This window comes from Desmodus rotundus, chromosome 9, assembly GCF_022682495.2.
Source record: "Desmodus rotundus isolate HL8 chromosome 9, HLdesRot8A.1, whole genome shotgun sequence".
Lineage (NCBI taxonomy): Eukaryota > Metazoa > Chordata > Mammalia > Chiroptera > Phyllostomidae > Desmodus > Desmodus rotundus.
This window is the reverse complement of record NC_071395.1, coordinates 67,290,102-67,306,436: the sequence shown is the minus strand read 5'-3', so window position 1 is coordinate 67,306,436 and position 16,335 is coordinate 67,290,102. Positions and strand designations below refer to the sequence as shown.

Below are 16,335 nucleotides of genomic sequence, written 5' to 3'. Positions count from 1 at the left end.
GCCTTATGATAAGTTCCATACAAAAAAAAGGTCCTGGTAGACTGGGAGGAGTGAAATGGGACTGCCTTGCCAAGGTGAGGACTTGTCACCTGGCCAACCCCAAGTGGATCCCATGAATGAGCCAGCAAGAATTCTGGCTTCCTTACCCTGACTCCCTGTCCTTCTTGAAAATGCCAGTGGACATCTGAGGCATGTTCACTGTGAACAAGTGACTCTGCCTCCTGGAAGGAAGTAATATCAGGTGGTGATTACGTAGAGCAAGGCAGTCTCTATGTACAGGCAGAAGCGCATGTTCAGCCTCTATTTCTTGGTTGCTGACATTTTGCCACTGACACCTAGCAGGTCTCACTCTGTCCATGCCCTGTGCCCCAGGCAGCTTGGTGTCTGAGGTTGCTGGTGTTGGAAGGCACCATTGGAAATAGATGCATGCCCCACCAGCCCTGATCCTAAATCCCAAGCTCTCCTCCCCCTCCACACCCCCACCAGTGGGGAAGGTCTTCCTAAGTGAAAGAGAATCGGTAAGGAAAACAGGATGAGACTCACATCCATTAGGGTTCCTTCTGTTGACCACCTTGGGAGATACCATGCATCTCTGCCATCTCACTGACCATGGCCACTCAAGTGGTATCCCCCCAGTGGAATGAATATTAAGGTTCTTCCTCTCTGCATCCTAATAAATTCTGAAGACCAAGAACAGAGTTGGATACTCCCCTGCAGCTCTCTCTAAACATCCAGGATGTACCTGGACCCTGTCCCAGACTTCTGGGCAGCCTCTGGGAGTGATTCTGAATCCCCTACAGAAGGTGCTTATTTCTTGGTGGAGGGTCCTTAGACCCAAGATGACGTTGAAAGCAACTGGGTCCTGGAAAGAGACTGACCCCACTTACCCCTGCCCCTGTCCCCCGCCAAGTGCCTCCTCAGAGCCATAGAGGGGAGATTGGAATGTTAGCACTGACATGAGACAAGGAGAGGCTTCGTGACCCTGCAGAGGAAGGGATGTCAGGAGGCCATCCCTACCCCCAAGCGGGGTGCCCTTGGCCTGCAGCCCCAGCCCTTCATGTGTGCCTCGCTCCAGGCTGCATCCCTTAAGGCGTATTTCCTTAACAGACCCAAAGGCTGCTACAATCTCCAAACTTGACCCCTTTAAAAACAAATTTGCTGCCCTTCTACAAGGTCCATTTGGCCTTGTTGGAAGGCAGGATGTCATGGTGTGATAGCTCTGTGCCTCTGAGCAGTGCAGGTGAAGAGCTGAGAGTAAGCAGAAGATAATGCTCATACCCACACCCCACTGCGCATGTGCCTGGTAGAGACAGACGCTGGCTGGGAGCACGTATTTTCCACCTGAGTGAATGTCTGCATCTGCCCTTAATACTAGAAGCATTAGCTCTTGCCTTAGTGAAGGCCTGGCCTGTGTACCTCGTAGACCAGAGGAAAGGGCATTAACTGCCTTGTAAGCCAGGTAGATGACTACCATCCTTCCATCAGCTTTTTTCCTCCCTTTTGATGTCCTTTCCTGCCCACTCCCACCCCTACACACCCCAATATCAACCATCCAACCTCTCTGTTTACCTGTGAGCTTGGTAGGATAAGTCTTTTCACCCACACAAATAGAAGAGCCACTTTAGGCGACCAACAAAATGGAACCAAAGTCTTGGCACCATGAAAGCCCCATGCTGAGACCCTGACCTTCACAGGAGACAACCTGTATGTCCAAAGGGAGGCATAGTCTTTTTGACACTAATATCTGTATGTTTCTGTCCCTGCAGCCTTAGGAAAATCCAAAGGTACAGTATCCTCGGGTAGCTACAGGCCATGTTCAGTCTCTGGGAACTAAGCGAGCCATGCCTTAGTGAGCTCTGCCAGAGGGTGAATGTGCCATGTCTGGTTGCTTGGCCGACTGACTTGAGGCTGACTGTGTTCCCATCATTGACATGGAACCAGAGCAGAGTGACTGTAGGCATGAGCAGCCCCTTCCCACCTGTACACAAGCAGGTGTGGCCTGCGGAGGTTGAGGCTTGGCCAGGTCCGGGGCTAGCACAGGTATTTAGATGTCTCCTGCTGGTCGCTGCCTTGTTCCAGTCTCATGCTACCTTTGTCCCTGTCCTGCTCACCTGCCTCTCCCATTTGGGAAGGGTGAGTGCCCCCCAGACAGGCTGCGTTCTGCCCTGAAAGATCAGCTGGCTTTGGCAGCGGGTGGAAGCGCAGCTGCTGGCTGGGGTGAGGCTGGCGGGGGCAGCCAGAGGCTCCTAGGGTGGCAGTCACTCCACGGAGCCCTGCCCACACCTCCTCGCTTCCCTGGGCCCAGGAGGGTGCTACGGCTGCGCTGCTGTTCTACCACTGACCTGCTTGAATGTGTCCGCTTCATGGGGGAGGGAGCCTGTCACCTGCCATGTGTAGATAAGCATGTGTTTTTGTGTCCCTCACCAGCATGGGCGTGAGGGTGATGGACACATCCTGGGTGGCTCGAAGAGGCTCCTCGGCAGGCCGGAAAGGGTCGTGTGCCCCACCTTCCACGCAGCCGCCCGCCCCCCCAGCAGAGCTGGCTACATCTCTGCCCTCACCCCTTCCGGAGCAGCTCCCAGAGGACCCCGCAGTGGCCTCGCTTTCGCCATCCAGCCTGGGCCTCCAGCCTGGGGCTGAGCGGACCAGGTAAGACTGGTCAGGCTGCCTTTCATGCGGCGGGTGGCAGGGCTCCCTGCACCCACTTCCAGCCTCTTGGATTCCATCATCCCCCTGTTTCTATGCATTCATGGCACCCAGGAAGTCACCACAGCTCCCTGAACTATCAGATACAGGCCAGGCTCTCCAAGGAGAACATCCCTAGCAGACAGCAAACTTACCCGGCAGCAGCTTGTACAGAGGTGTGGGGAACCTCAGTTCCTGGCTCTCCATTTCCCCTCCCTCTGCCATTACAACTTCCCTATTTTGCAGTTTAGAATTTCAGTATGTCTTCTTTCCTCTCCTCTACCTTTAGATTTGTGGGGCCATGTTTACTGCTAACATGGGGGGCAAACCAAGGAAGGGTTTTAGGTCATGCAGTCCTGTTGGCCTGGCGAACTTTGCAGCTGGCCACATGGTTGTATTTCCATGCTCCTAGGCGGAGAAAAAAGATGGAGAACAAGCTCATTTCATCACTAGTTCAATGAACTCTTGCAGAGAACTGTGTCCATCCAAAGCTGAAACATGCGATCTGTGCCTTTAAAGCGTGCGCATTCCAGTGAGTAGATGCTCACGATGATCAAGGCATGTGGTCACACCCAGCGTCTCGGGAGAAGGAGGCTGGACCTGCCTTCCTTAAAGGGGTGGCTTCTAGAAGTGGGACATGCACAGCGAACTTCTTTGTTGTTCTGTTTGTGTGTTTCTGTCTGTCCTCAAACAGCAATTCAGAGAACTAGAAAGGCTACATCAGATCAGATGTCACTGTGCATGGTCATTGGAGGGTGCAGCATCCCTTCATGGCCACTGCTGTGAAAAATTGGGAACCACGAGAAGCTGAACCTTTTAACCTAATCTTTGCTTGCGTGCTCACTCACATGCACACACTCACACCCCAAATGAAGGTATTGCAGGTACTTTCCCTGTAATGGGGAAATGAGAAAGGGAAAGGGGACAGTGACAGAGTTTGGGAGAGGGGACTGATACTGGAAGTGCTTGGGTTGTTGCTGATGGCTCCAACTCAGGGGATGAGTGGAGCTGGCCCTGGTGGGGTGCTCGCCAGGCTGCAGGCCCATGAGAGAGACACAGGCAGAAGAGCAAGTTCAGTGGAGAAGCAGAGGCTGATGGCTGTGGGCTGGCAAGGCAGACAAGAAGGAAGTGGACCAACAGGAGACTTGCTGGAAAGATTCCCTTTACACTCACTGGCTTCATCCTGATTTCCCATCCTATAACAGAGACTTGGTACTAAACAACATTTGACATATAAATGATAATTCTAGAAACTGCCCCTCAAAGATGGATTTCCCCTGGCCCTGAGATGTTCTCAGATGTTACGGATGGGTGGCTTTGCAGAATCACTCATGGGTGGGGAACGTGGCCCACTGGTTCAGGCCATTTAAAAGGTCAGTCCCATTGCTCTGTTGTCCCGCTGTCCCTTTTTCCTGGAGTAGCCAGTCCTGTAGCCTTCCTTTGGGTGTCCTGTCCCTGTTTGCCTTGTCCCACTCTCCTACTTTCTCCATACAATTCTTCCCAGTGCAAACCAGTGTTCCATTGCTTTTTTGTTTCTTTCTCTGTTTTTTTGGATTTCTGGACACTTGCAGCCCCAATGGTGCATCCTCCAGTTGCTGGACCCCTGTTATGTCCCTCCCTTCCCTCCCTGTAGCTTGCTCCCATCTTCCCACTCCCTGCCAGCTCCAAACCCTCATCCCCTCTCCCTCCAGGCTAGTGGCTTTCTCCAGCCAGGCTCAGCCGCTGCACCCTGCTCATCTTCTTGGCATTAACTCTAACCCAAAACTCTGCTTCCTGCCCCTTTGCACTCTAGCTCCCTGAGTCATGTATCCCAAAATTAACCTGTCCTCAAACATGTTGTAACTGTGCCTCAACCATGTGGCACCCCTAAGGACAGGTTTCCAGCCCACCTGTCCCCTGGGTCAGCTGCACCTGGGCTGGGGAGAGGATCCAGGCTGCATAGGTAAATTCTTGTTTCTGCCATGGGGGAATGTCCAGGTGGAAGAGGAAAGAAGGGTGAACTCCTTGGTCCCTAGATTCTTGTCCATCTAGGGGAAAGAAGAAGAGTCTATTATGCCTCAAGAAGCAGTTACTTTTTATGCTTCTCTTGTGTTTTCTTTTGTTGCTTTATTGTTTTATTTTACCTTTCTCTTGCGGGAGGCAGAGATGGATGGAAGAGTGGAGGGATGTTAATTAGTGCCTGAGTGCCTGGCCGACTTGATTGGGCCTGAAAAGGACTGAAAGACAAGTTCTTGCCCAGCTAGAGTGAGGCAAGGGGGAGTGAGGCAAGGGGTTGTCGTTCTTGCCGTTTATTTATTTTTTAATATTTTATTTATTTTGAGAGAGGGGAAGGGAGGGAGAAAGAGAGGGAGAGAAACATCAATGTGTGGTTTTCTCTCATGTGCCCCCGACTGGGGGCCAGGCCTGCAACCCAGGTGTGTGCCCTGACTGGGAATCGAACCAGCAACCCTTTGGTTCACAGACCGGTGCTCAATCCACTGAGCCACACCAGCTAGGGCTCTTGCCGTTTATTCACAAGACAAAGAAAGGAGTTATTGCTCTCCTAGCCCTCTGAGGAAATGGCCCTTCCCCTTGGGTAGTATAACACTCACTCTGAGAAGGGGAGAGTGTACTGCTACCTCAAACAAACAAGGCCTCCCCTCCCTTCTCCACATGGGGAAAACTACCTGAGCTTGGATGGTGTTTGCTGCTCCAACCCAGGCCCCTCCAGCCTTTCTCGCCGCACCCCAGGGGAGTGAGTAGCATATTCTTAGCTCTTTCATATTTGGAGTTTCCAGACTCATTCAGGAAAGAAATGGTCTCTCACTGCTTTTGTGGGGAAGAAATAACCAGCGTGAAGGATTTAGGTTTCCACACTTCCCGTTTCCTACCTGAGGGCACCAGAGTCCACGTAGGTTCTGGCAAGGACGACAGATAGCTCTCAACCCCTAGGTCACCGCTCCGATGCCCCAGGGACTCATGCAGCAGTATGTTGAACACAGGCGAGGACCCTGTGGGGAAACGTGGAGGTCACTTGGTAATGTCTGCCATGGGTGGCATGACAGGGGGTGGAAGTGGGTGAGGAGTCAGCCCCGTATTTACCATCCCTGGTCTGTGGAGTGGAGTTGAACAGGATGTCTCTGAACATGCACTCGATTCTTAGGAGAATGCCCGAGAAAGAGCCAGCAGTGAGAGATGAGCCCTTTTTGGGATCTGGTAGCTCAGGGTGTCCTTTTATCAGTTGGAGGGACTCCAGAGACCCTCGGTGTCATCAACCCTGATCCCCCTTCCATGGCTGGAGGGCTGGGACTTGAACTGGCCCACATTTGGGAGTACAGCCAGGGTCTGTTTTAACCCTGTGGTTTGCTGGGACCTCCTAAGTTTGAGGAGGAGCCCCCAGTTTGTCCCTGTTCTGGGGTGTTACGGAAGTTCATAGAGAGCTGTGGCCTTGCAGCTTCGCAGTGGGAGCCCAGGCCCTTGGCCCTCACTGGCACACTGACACCTGTGAGTCCTCCTGCGCTGCTGTGCTGGGGCTACAGAAGGGACGAGCACACTTACAGTTTCAGGATGTCCAAGAGTCCCGGGGTTGATCTCAGGGTACAGAGGGGGTTCAGGAGCCCTGCCACCCATTGCTCGGGTTTCCTGGTAGACAGAGCATAGAGGCATGGAAAGGAAGCTCTCAGTGAGGGCCACAGAGGGGTCCGTCAGAGCCCTGCGGAGGGACAGTCACCGCTGGGAGCAACTTGAAGACATTAGGAAGGGCCTGAGACAGGCCATAGCTGGCCTGGAAGAACACACATTGCCATCCACGTGCTGGTGCTGAAGTTGCCCGAGTTCAGGGGTTCTCCTTTGTCCTGTGTGCTTGTGTTTCAGCACTTCCAAAGGCAAGGAACTTTCTCCAGGGTCTGGGCAGAAGGCAACTCAAGGTTCCAGCCAAGGGGCGCCCTGTGCAGGGACGCAACCAGGGACGCAACCAGGCACCAGCCCCAGCCAGCCACCAGCAGACCAGAGCCCTCACACTCTCCGGAAAGGTATGTCCCCTCCACCCTCCTTCTGCCTCTGTCTCAGGCAGGAATAGCTGCACACCAGGCTGAGAACTCATTTCCCTCGCTTAACGTGGATACTTAGAAACTGTGTCCTTAGTAAGACATTCCTGGTCTGTGCTTAGAGGTTTTGGGAGATAGCCTACCCCAAGGGGGGTCATCGCATCACTAATCCCCAGTTCGCTCATTTGTACAGTGGGCTCGTTAGGGGCATGTACAGGGTATGGCTCCCCACACACTGAGACCTCTGTGCAGAGCGGCTGCGGAGGAGGACATGTGTCCCTGCCAGGCCCCATGATATGGTTTAAGACAAGTATGGAGGCTTCTGCAGGAGACCTCTGACCCTCAGCCAGCACCTCACACAACTACCTGCCCCTGGGATTGTTTGAAGAATGGGACAGAGAGGAGGGAATTGAATTGTTTCTACAGGAGTCCTGCCCTTCGATATTTCTGCTTTAGAAGTTCTGAGAATTTCTACCCTGAACTCTGAGCCACCTGGCGCAGAATCTGCCATTGGAACCCACTGTAAAAGGCCCAGTTATCCTCTCTGAAATGACTCTCGAAAGCTGAAGACATGCTCCATGGTGACATTGCATAAATGGGGAGCCACCGGGCACGTGTGTCATTCGAGACTTTTTTGTTTTTACCTCATGCCATTGCTTTGCAAAGCCTTTAAATTGTTTAAAATAGCGTAGTGTTTAGTTTGCTCTTGATTCAGGCCTTTCCAGCTTCTAGATGTGGCTTTAGCTCCAGGACCTGTGGGACAGGGCTGGTTCGCCCTAGGCACTCATGCCTTCATGATGGGACCTTTCCAGCCTCCCTGGCTCCAGGATGCTGTGCGATCCCATTTTCTGAGTCTGCTCTCCCCAGCCCCCTCCTGTCCATTCCCTACTCCTGCCTTCTGCATTCACAAGTAGTCACCCCCAGTGTGTGCAGAGCTCTACGGGCTGAACAGCAACAGGTGGAGGCGCTGTTCCAGGCACTGTGGGTCATGTGGGATGCTCCAGGATTTTTCTCCAGACTGACCAGTTTTCCACTCGGTCTAGGTACAGGTGCTCGGCCGTGTTTGTGTGTGAGGCCTTTAACCTTCCCCACAGCCCAGCCATGCAGGGTCATGGCTAAGCCCTTGTTCTGTCCAAAGGCGGCAGCTTCCTAATGCCAGTGGCAGCTTGGCCCTTTCCGTTCTCACAACACATTGGACCTGTGCGGGCAGCGCAGCCCAGAGTGACAGAGGTCCCTTTCCCAGGCGACATTCAGTAGCTCAGTCATCATTTGAAATATCCAACTTTCTTCTCCACCCTCCACCCTTGCCCACTCATGGCACACTTAGCTTTTTTTTTTTTAACACGTCAACCTTTGGACAGGGTGCCCAGTTTTCCCTCGTGGCCTCATCCTGTAACTGCCCCGAATTGGTAAACGTTATCACAGACATTTGAGGTTTTGGGAGTTAGCCGACCCCAAGAGGGGTCATTTCATCACTAGTCCCCAGTTCACTCATTTGAACAGTGGGTGATGTCACTGCGTCCTCCATCTCCGCTCATGTAGGAGAAGACGCATTCAAGCATGATTCCCAGGGTGTCCATCCACTGGCTTCTCATGGTGGAGGCACCCCCGCTTCAGCCAGCAGAGCTGAAACGTGGTTTGGTTACATCACAATGACACAGCCCTATACACTCATGGTCCCACTCGGTGATTGCAGTGTGCCGTGGGGAAGGGCATTCAATGCACTGCCTCGGGGTATCCTGTGGGTGAGCTGGGGAGGGATCTGAGCCCCATTAGGTGGGACCCTGAAGAATGCATCCCCTTCTTGTCTGCACTGTAGGAGCCGGGCAAGTGTGTAAGGCATGACTAGGATAGGTTTAGTGTCATGGAGAGGGGAGAGAATAGTCCCTGATGCCTCCGTGAGGCTTAAAGGACCATTTCTTCTAGAATTTGGGGTACCCACAGCCAGCCCTCCCTTAAGTCTGACAGATGAGTGATCACTTTCTCAAGATGTTTGACCTGAATGTTTGAATTTCTCATCTTTCCTGGTTCATTTTCAATTAAAAGTATAATGCATTTGGCATCCTTTAACATGATTAAGCAAATAAAAAGGAAAATGAAAGCAATGTGGAGGAGGCTGGGGCAGCGCGGTGCTTAGAACAGTACATCTACACATCTGTGCATAGTTACACCCAGAGGGCGTGATTCTTAAAAGAAAAGCACCTTCGGGGCCAGAAGGAGGAAGGGATGGAGGGCAGACCAAGGAACGGCCTCTGTGGTCCAAGTGTTTGGCCCCTGGACAGGTTCAGCCAGAAGTTAGCGTTCCCTTTTCTTCGTCCCGTCCAGGGTCCACTGTCACAAGCTGAACTCTAACTGTCCTCTGTTGGACCCTGGTCACTGACTCAGTCTTCCTCAGTGCACCACTGACACCTCTGCCACTCAGAAGTGGTGGCAGGACGCTGGCACTCAGCTGCTGCCATGGGAGGGAGTGTGTTCTGTGGTTTGGCTACGTGTGTGTGCAAGCATGTGTGTAGCTCATGGTGGGAATCCAGAGACGAGGAGGAGAAATTAGCGAACAGATGGGAAGATACAAAAGCATGCAATTCTGGGTGAATTTCAAAAAAACTGTATGACCTGCTCTCAGGGCACCAAGAGCTGGGGTGGCCAGGGGTAGGAGGTGGTGAAGGGTATGCTAACAAGCCATGTGGGCCACAGGCTTCACTTAACATTGTGTGTTCTTGCTGTTGTGTTGTTTTCCCTTTCAGTTTCCAAGAAGCTGGCCCCGATTCCACCCAAGGTTCCCTTCAGCCAGCCGGGCGCTGTGACGGAGCAGTCCCCCAGCCAGCCCTCCCCACTCAGCCTGTCTCCTACGCCGCCGAGCACCCCCTCACCCTACGGACTGAGCTACCCTCAGGGGTACCCCTTGGCCTCAGGCCAGCTCTCCCCGGCTGCAGCACCCCCTCTGGCCTCCCCTTCCAGCTTCACGAGCACTTTAACCAAATCACGACCCACCCCTAAGCCCCGCCAGAGGCCCACCCTGCCACCACCGCAGCCACCCACGGTGAACCTCTCCGCCTCTAGTCCGCAGTCCACGGAGCACCCAGTGCTCGACGGCATGTCCCCCGGGGAAAGCATGTCTACAGGTAACCCAGCCTCAGTTTCCTCAGGTGCCTCTGTGAACCTCAGCAAAATGGGCCAAGTGCAGGGACTGCTGGTGCCACCCGCCGCTAGCTAGCCAGTCTCTGCCTGCGGCGGGGTAGCCAGGCTGGTGCCACATGCAGCTTCGAGGATGGCTCCTTAGATGCCCCATCGGCCAGTGGAGAGCCCTCCAGGATGGACCCCAGGTGTCCTGCAGAGGGGCTTCTTAGGGGATTGCTCCAAGTGAATGTTGGTGACCCAGGGCTCTGATTCTGTTCTGAGCTGGGGGTTGAGGACCCTGAGTTCTTTGGGGTGGGGCCTTCGGAGAAGACTGGAGGCTGGGCACTGATGGCAGACAGCAGACCCTGGAGCGCAGTGAGGGCCTGGAGGCTTTCCCAAGCCTCTCAACAGGCACACACCCCTAGCTGGAGAACAGATGCTTAGAACCAAAGACATTTTTTTGGTATTAATTAATAAGCCTAATTAGAAAAATGTTTTTCTAGTAACACATATTTAGGCAGAGGTCAGTTTCAGAAAACATGGGTGTCTTCCTGGTTCTCAGAGGAGCTAATTGGACAAGCCCACAGGGGGAAGTTTAGTTTTGCTTTAAATTTAAAATCAAAGATGGAGCTATTTCCCCCAGGAAAGTGTGTAAGCATGAAACCGTAAGCACACGTGAAGCATAAGCCATTGGAAGGTGGGACGAAGATGACATTTTGAAACATCTCTCCAGATTCGGACCACATGAGGTTAGAAACTCGGCACATTTGCCGTGGCCACTGGGGCCAGCACGGCATTGTCCTCTTGCCGGGAGGCAGGCCAGGTGTCAGGCTGTGTCTTGGAATAGAGCCAGCCTCTGCCCCCCCACCCCCCACCCTGTTCACCAGGCAGCAGGACCTGAGCTCATCTGCTGGTCTTGTCCCCATCAGCAGAAGGTGAGGCAACTGGGGACGGAGCACTCCCCCTCCCCCACATGCTACACATGCCACAAACACACATCCGTGCACCCACACCACACAGATGCACAAACTGTGGATACACACTGAGAGCAATGCTGCCATAGGGAGACTGGGCTTCTGCCCCCATGGCCCCCATGGCCGTCTCCAGGGCTGACTACCAATTAGATGGCTGGGTTAGCCTGGGCGGTTCAGCTCATTGCTGCCTGTGAAAAGTCTAGTCCAATGTGAGTGTTTGTGATGGATAAGGAGATTTAACTATTGTGGGAGCAGCCGTCCGGTAATTTGGCTTGTTTCTGGATATGAGTAATGTTGAAGGTCCAGCCGCTGTCATCTACCAAGGCTTATAAGAAGTTAAGGAAATTATCACTTGAACAGCAACTGTGAGCACCACTTCCCCCTGGTGGTTCTCAGTGATGATGTGTGCCTCGCCTTGGTGAGCCCTGCTGGAAGGGATCACAGGCCCACTGCCCTCGGGGCTCATGGCCATACCCTGGCAGCTTGTGGTCACCCCAAGTTGTCTAGAGGGGGCACTCCTCCCAAAACCTCAAGGAAGGGATGCAGGGTACTGCTAATGCTGGAAGCAACAGAATGAGCAACAGCTATCACTCTGAAGCATCTGTGAGATAGAACGAGGAGGAATTTGGGGGCAAAGCGTGGGCAGGAGAAAGCACTGAGGGACAGATGGTGCACCTGCCAGCATGGGAGGAATAGAACGACCCCCTTCAATGGCCCCCACATCTGAGCTGCTGACCTACAGACTGAATCACACCCCCAACCCCACATGCCTGTTCTGTTTGCGTGTTCTGTAGCAGCAGAACCTGGTTCCATCCTGGGGTGCACAAGCCTTGGGGCAAGAGCAGAAGCTGCAGTGATATGATGTGGTCCCCTGACTGTGAAACTTGGCATAGTTTTTGTTGCGTTCTTGTTTCGTCATGTTTATTCCTTTCTCCGAATCCTGTCATTGTGTCCTTGCAGCTGTGTGACGTGTGCCGCAGTGTTGGATACGTGTGAGGGGATGTTCAGGGTAAGCGGCCCCAGCCTGCCCTGTGCTCCTGCCGGAGCCAGTGGCCACCGCTCTCTGCCTCGCCCCCTGCATGTGGCTCAGACCCGCACAGAGGCTTTGCCCCTGTTGCTTCCCCAGCCTCAGCAGGAGCTGCCAAGCCACGAGATCATTGGGCTTTCTGGGATCTCTGGCCATGTCTTTGGTCTTACTGTCTTGGCCATAGGAGATGGGGGAGGCAGCCAGTCACCTAGTCCACCATCCCTTCCTCTCCCTGTGGTTGAGAATTGAAGGGTCACAGGCCTGTGCTTCACATGATGAACTTTTGTTGTCATTAGCATGCCTGCCAAAGACTTCTGTGCCCTATGTCGAGGGACAACGCCTCACCTGCACCTTGGTGTAGGGACGTGTCCGAGGAAGGGCCTGCCCAGTGCCAGCCCCCACTTCATGGGTGTGGCCTGTCTTGTGTGAGTGTGCACCAGTGGGTCTCCACTTCCAGACCTACAGCCTAGCTTGCCGTCCCCTAGGCTGAGACAGCTGGCACATCCTGAGGACTCCATAGTATCACAGTGCACACTGAGCTCATTTTTTCCACCTCAGTACAGTATTTTGGAACATTTATACCAGTTTCTGCCTGGTCTCCTCCTATAAAGAGCAGATGCTCAAAAGAAGGGGTGACCAGGTGAGCCAAGAGGGGGTCCCTTGGGTGGGTGCCCCCACGAGAGCCACAGAGACCAGTGACAGGCATAGTGGGAGGGCATGCAGCACCCACAGATGGGTCTTCTAACTTCTGAAGCTTCCTCAGAAACAAGAAACAAGCCACCCTGCCCTCCGCACCTCCAGCATTGTCACCAGGGTCTCTTCCCCATGCCCTCCCCACCTCCATCCCAGGGGTCTCTAAGGGAACAGCCAGAACAGCTGAGCCACTCATTCCCAGCACCTATTCTGGGCTGGGTGTGCTTCACCTGCTGCTCTCTGTCACACAGACTTGTCACCATCCTTTGTTGTCCCTGTCTGGCTGTGGGGCATAGGGAAGGAAGTCACTTGTCCAAGACTACACTCTCCCTGGTAACAGAGGTGGGACTTGGACTCAAAGCCTCAGGTCCTGTGCCTTCCCCAACAGAGAAAGCAGGCATGGAAGGGGGGGTGCGCCCGGGGCAGGAGTGGCTGCTAGGCCCCCAGGGATGGGCCCCAGCAGTGAGGCCAGGACACAGGCCAGTCCAAGGGCCTGCAGGAGGAGCAAGTAGCCCTCACTAGTGGAGCTGAGACCCCCCAGTCTCTGCTCCCTCAGGTGGCAGGATGAACACAGGTGGGGACGACCTTCTGATGACTGTCGGGGGTGGGGTGCAAGAGAAGGATCTTTGTTCGAAAGCTTCCATGTCTGTGTAATGTCTTTTGGGAACGTGTCCAGATGTCTGTCTGTCTACTTGGTATGACATTCTTTGGGCTAAATGTTTTATTTAAAAAAAAACAAAACAAAAAACCAACAAAAAGGCAACAAAATCCCCACCTCCTGATTCTGGCCCAGGGCCATCTCCCTCCTAGGTGTGCTTCTCCCACAACCCGTGTGCTGCCCCGGGCCCAGAGGCACAGCCGGGCTAACTGGAGGCAAACACTGAGCAGGCTAAGGAAAGGGGTGACATGACTGAGGGGAAAGAGCCCAGGGCCCATGGCTCCAGGCTCCACGGTCTTCCAGGGAGCCTCCTATTGGCCCCCTGCCCCCAGCCCCTGCCCCCAGCAGTGCAGTCCTGAGGCCCAGGGCAGCTGTGCAGAGGGTGCAGAGCAGCCCCAGGGCCTAGCACATGGCCTTACCTGGGCCAAGCTGCCTGATCTCCAGGTCAGCTTTTCCAGCTTCAACCCCACAGATGCCTCGACCCCACAGACTCTGAGCCCTGTTACTGCAGGTACATTCTTCCTGATCGCCTCCCAGGAAAAATGACCTGCAGTGCCCAAAGGAGGCTGCATTTGAAGTGAGCTGCTTCCTGAGGGCTGAGAGCGGGGGATTCCTACCTTTGGGGAGCAGGTTGCTGCAACTGCTGCTAGAGCCCTGAGGGCACCCCTCTGCCTGGCCCCATCAGCCTCTGAAGTATCCTGTTCATGGCCTCGCAGTGAGGGCTCCCATTCATTTGGAAAATGGGGTGTTTTTCCACTGTCTCTGCAGGCCTCAGGGAACTAAAGCCCTGAAATCCCCAGAAAGCTGTCTCTGGGACCGGCCCGGGGGCAGGGAGTGTATGGTGGCCAGCCAGGAGCTGTCCTGACAGTCCTCTGTGAGCCGCCCCAGAGGGATCTGGACACTGGTCCTACAGGCTTGCTTGTCCATAGAAGCAAAGTGGCACAACCCTACCCTGACCCCGCAATCGAATGCTTCAGCTGGCCCCCAAGTAGGCTGGCCCTGCACTGGCCAATCTGCTGCCGCTTCCTCACGCAACTCGCAACTCACAGCCTGCCTTCCCTCTCCTTAGCCAAAAAGCCCCTTTTCAGTCACCTCTCTCTCTGCTGACTTCCAGATCTTGTTCACTTTGATGTCCCCTCCATCCACGTAGAGCTTGGGTCGACGCTTCGCCTGAGTCCCCTGGAGCACATGCGGCGACCCTCGGTGACTGAGAAGAGGGACTCAGAGGAGGAGTCTGAGAGCACCGCCCTTTGACACGCGTGTACACACCTGGGCCCAGACCAGCATACCGCCAGAGCGCCCCTGGGCCTGCCAAGGGTCCTCTGTTGGCTCTTTGCTGTCACTGCCAACACAAAGCTGGAGTTTTGCAGAAAACTGCCATCTCCAGTCTGTGTGGCAAATGTCGGTGGTGCCAATTTTGTTTGTTCCTTTTGGATGGTGACTTTGGCCTTTTGTTTGATCTTTGCCTTTTGACTTTGTGCCTATTTGATCCACTTTCGGCCTCTCCCCACCCAAGGGCCGGCCAGTGGGAACTGTCTCTGCAGGGCAGGGCTGTGAGGGAGGCCAAGCTGCCCCCGGGTTAGGCCTGGGGCCACTGCTGGCTCTGACAGCAAACGGCTTCGTGGTGATGGGGCATCGGGCTCTTCGCTCCAGATAACTAGATTTGGGACCCCAGAGTCCTGGGGCACTGACCTGCCTGCTGCCTGGCAAGGCTGCCCTTCACTGTGGGGTCTGAAGTAAATGGCTTAAAACAAAATATTTCACTTCCTAAGTTTCATTTTTCCACACCCTGTGACTGAAAGCTCCTGTTTCTACCTTATTGTTCTACACTTCAGAATTTAAAAAGTGATCTTAAGGGTGTCTAGAGGGCCTAAATGGAGCTCCCCACGTCCCTGTCAAACGTCAGATAATGCGACAGTCACTGTACCCCGCAGGCTCTCCAAGCCCCTGGCCCGCAAGGTGTGTGGGGACCAGGAGCTGCCATTTTTCAGGGGGTCACAGGTGAACAGCAATAACTGTTACCCAAAGCAGGCGGCAGAAGGTGACGCCAGGCCTCGGAGACTCAGGCCAGCGCCACAGGGCTGCGGTGCACAGTGCTCACTCCCAGCGCCAGGCTCTCGTCCCTCCCCGTGAAGTCCCACCTGTGCTCCCGCTCCAGGAGGAGGGCAGGGACAGCGCTGGGGAGCCCTATCACACTTTGGGATGGAGGCAGTGGGGAACATGCGGGCCATGCATGCCAAGTCAAACTTTACAATTTTATCCTTTTACAATAGATATGATATACCTATACATGATATATTTGTATATATGAAATTTCTCTATATTTGTTTAATTTGAGCCATTCAATCTAAACAATGTACAGGTGTACAATGAGAAATTTAAATGCTTAGTTATTTTTCCCAACCGTGTAAAACTGCTTTTCTCTGACCGTGGGACTGGCCAACTTGGACGCTAGCAGCTTCACGCACTTCCTGGCAAGGGCGGCTCAGCACCCAGTTTGTAATGGAGCCCGGGGGTTGCAAGTATCTAAAAATATGTACAAATAGTTGTCAAGAGTCATCTTATTAAAATAGATTTATTCTCCCTGAGCATGGCTGTGGTTGTTTAAGAGAATGTGGGGACGGGGCCATGGCACCAGCTGCTGCCTCAAGAGGAGCCCGAGGGCCGGCCAGGCCAGGCCCTCCCTCTGAGGCTCTCTCATCACCCCAGTTGTTAAAGCCTCTCTGTTTTCCTCAGTAGGGAGAATATACAAATAAATACCGGGTTTACCTTTAGCATTTCTTTTAATACTCAGGCACTAACCTTGTGTTGTTAAATCTCATAAGGAGGGCAAGGCAGCCCGACATCATGCTACCTCTTAATACTCAGAGGGGCAGCAAGCGATTCTCGTTCTCGCCTGGCCACAGAACAGCCCATCAATTGGCTGGCTGTTCCCAGGACAACAGGCAGGCTGCGCTGCTGTCCCGACCCTGCTTGGGCCCAGCAGCGGCTGGTGTGGGGAGCCAGCACTGTTCAGCCAGCACAGCCTGACTTTTCAGAACACCAGGCTGAGAGCCACTCCTGGGGGTCATGCCATCAGAGCTGGGCTTTGGCACATCCTGGGGACCCGACGGTAGAGTGACGCTGCAGAGGGAGACTCTTGCTCAAGGGAGACTC

At 54.0% G+C, this 16,335-nt stretch overlaps 1 protein-coding gene across 6 annotated transcripts in view; it reads left to right on the top strand.

Annotated features, from left to right (window-relative positions):
• Positions 1 to 16,323, top strand: part of ARHGAP44 (Rho GTPase activating protein 44) — a 170,478-nt gene extending 154,155 nt beyond the window's left edge. For 3 of the 6 annotated variants that reach the window (XM_045198930.2, XM_045198934.3, XM_045198935.3), the window contains exons 17-21: positions 1,767 to 1,784; positions 2,428 to 2,649; positions 6,538 to 6,695; positions 9,455 to 9,832; positions 14,294 to 16,323. In XM_045198930.2, the coding sequence (XP_045054865.1) occupies positions 1,767 to 1,784; positions 2,428 to 2,649; positions 6,538 to 6,695; positions 9,455 to 9,832; positions 14,294 to 14,433 (916 nt within the window). In that variant the 3' untranslated portion in view covers positions 14,434 to 16,323. Of the gene's footprint in view, positions 1 to 1,766; positions 1,785 to 2,427; positions 2,650 to 6,537; positions 6,696 to 9,454; positions 9,833 to 11,761; positions 11,811 to 14,293 lie in introns of all 6 variants that reach the window. The other 3 variants (XM_045198933.3, XM_053910608.2, XM_045198932.2) reach the window with 3 other exon arrangements.
• The last annotated feature ends 12 nt before the right edge of the window (positions 16,324 to 16,335 follow it).